Genomic DNA, 2500 nt, shown 5'->3' with positions numbered 1-2500 from the left:
GTGAATATTTCATATTTAATATATCTAATGAATTTTTTATTCGACCATCAATGTCCAAGATGTATATCTCTAACCACTATCTCTTCTCCATGTGAGAACATTCGGTGGAGAGGGGGTAGGAACAATAATTAGCACATTGAGAATGAATCCTACTATTAATTTGCAATTGCTTGAGGGCTTTGACACCAATACAAATATATATTACGGACCCTTGGCATCAAAAGGCTACATGTACCGAACAAACAGTTTCAAATCGAGCGCCTTGCCGCCATTAGAGCATTTAAATTGTATCAGATGTGGAAATAAATGTGAATTGTTTTTCCCAGCTTGTCGGCTCGATGACAGAAGATGGCATTTGCATTTTTTTTCCCAACTCCATCCCTACTCCGTTTAGAATCCCGTGTGGGCACAGGCAACTCGCTTGTCTGAATCGCGGGCAATGTCACAGATTTGTTGACAAACTTTGCAAAACACAATAAACAATTAGTTCGGCTACATTTTTCTAACAGGTTGCTGAGAACACACACACACACCCACACACAAACTAATGGAGGTGGAAAGTTTGAGACTGGGGAGGTCTCAGTTCCATCTCCTGAAGCCCACTCACGTGTTGCGATAACAGCCAACAACAACAATTTGCATACACAACAATAAATGCAATCTGTTGAGGGCAAAAGAGAGATCATATGGAAGCTTGACCATTAATGATCTAGTGGTTACAGCCATCGGTAATCCCTTTATATTTTTACATATTAGCCAGGTGTATGGAAGAGCGAGTGGCATGTAATTTGCGCAGCGAATAATTCTCTGTTGAAACATGCTTTGTGCAGATTCCTCTCCAATGTCATTTCAGAACAATTTACAAGCAAACAACAACAAACCAATAAAAGCATACCAGCATAGGTCCAGTCGTTTGTCGATTTTTCCTCAAGTGTTTGGCCTCCTCCTCCTCCTCCACCTCCTTCTCTGTCTCCTCCACCTACTCCATCACGCCCCTCATCTTCTCCTGCAAGCAGTGCAGCAAGGAGCAAGGGCAACAATTTGGTTTTGGGGACAAATACCACAATACAATCCTGCATTCCCTGGCCACAAGTGCCTGCCTGAGGAAAATATGAATACAGTCATGAAACGTACGGACATGTGACACGTACAAGACCATTACTATAAACTCTATCAGATTAATTATATTTTGGAAACTTTTAAATCTCTCTTTATTCAAAAGTCACTTAGCGTTGCTTCACTGACTCGTTTAATCAAAGAGAGCATGTACTTGACAAACTTATTGCATGTATATCTGTGTGGACTTGGGATCCGAGGGTCCTGAGTTCAAATCCCGCTTAACCGTTGAATTAATACCAGGTGGGGTTGACTCAGCCTGTCATCCTTCTGAGGTCGGCAAAATGAGTACCAGCTTGCTGGTATGTCCTGGTGTGTGTCCCGGTTTAGAATAGGTACACCCTATCCCTGCATGCCATAAGAGACGACGAAAGGGTTGACATCAGGAAGGGCATCCAGCCATAAAAAAAAATCAATGCCTCAAAAAGGGAACCATGACAAAAGATCATCATGGGACCCGCAAGGCTAACCCCTAAATATATAATTTTATATATTTTTCTATTGTTTTGAGAAGTATTACTATATTTACTTTTGTGTGCTCTTCCTGCCTGTGTCCTTGTAAAGTACTCCTCCTGTGGTTGAATAAATGTTACTGTTGGAACCGCTACGGGCTGGCAGGATGGCCTAGATGTATGCACATTCACCTCTAAGCTGTCTCGCCCGGGTTTGAATCCCGAACCAGCTAGAAAATGTCATGCAGGTGTTTCACAGGCAGGGTGATTCATCCATTCACCTCGGTCGAACGTGATTCACGTTAGTCGAACGTCAGGCCTGCCCAGCTGGTGAGTGAAAGAATTGGGCCAAGCTTCCAACAAGAATGTGGGAATAATTGTAGTATTAAAGAAGAAGACAGTTGGAACCACCATGTTAAAGCTTGAGGTCCTTCCTCCTCAATCCCAGAAACACAGGCTTTTAAAAGAGGGAAGTCTGTGATCAAACGAACGAATTTTAGTTCCAAGAAAATCGATTATTTCCTTTCCAAGGGTATCATTTGTATTGTCCCACAACAACAGAAACTCTTTGGAATAAAGGGCTGCGGACAGAGAAACTTGGCTCTTTTTACTTGTACATGTAAATGACTGGTAAATCGTTTTCTTTCGACACCATGTAGCACTGAAATACTATCTATAAAAAGTATTCAGAACAAACAAACCAACAGAGGCATAATAAGTGTGTCAGCAATGGTTATCATTTGAAATCCCGAAGCTTAAACTGTTTGTATGTATGTTCACAGGATTTTAACATGTATTGTGACAGGAAGAGCCCACTTTTCCACATTGAAAAGAAAGAGTGAAAGACAAAAAAAAAAACTCTATAATTGAATTTTCAAACTCACTTCCCACCTCTCAAACCAGGTGGTGCCTGGTTAAGTTTGTCTCTGGGT

General features: G+C 41.4%; 1 protein-coding gene across 4 annotated transcripts in view; it reads right to left on the bottom strand.

The window, feature by feature from the left end:
* LOC147008802 (receptor-type tyrosine-protein phosphatase gamma-like) overlaps window positions 1-2500 on the bottom strand; it is a 732556-nt gene that overhangs the window by 703380 nt on the left and 26676 nt on the right. For all 4 annotated transcript variants that reach the window (XM_085863992.1, XM_085863997.1, XM_085863993.1 and 1 more), the window contains exon 2: window positions 896-1006. In XM_085863992.1, the coding sequence (XP_085720118.1) occupies window positions 896-1006 (111 nt within the window). The remainder of the gene's footprint in view (window positions 1-895; window positions 1007-2500) is intronic.

Source organism: Eptatretus burgeri, chromosome 18, assembly GCF_056783735.1.
Source record: "Eptatretus burgeri isolate ZD-2024b chromosome 18, Ebu_testis_v1, whole genome shotgun sequence".
Lineage (NCBI taxonomy): Eukaryota > Metazoa > Chordata > Myxini > Myxiniformes > Myxinidae > Eptatretus > Eptatretus burgeri.
This window is presented reverse-complemented; position numbering and strand designations above follow the sequence as displayed.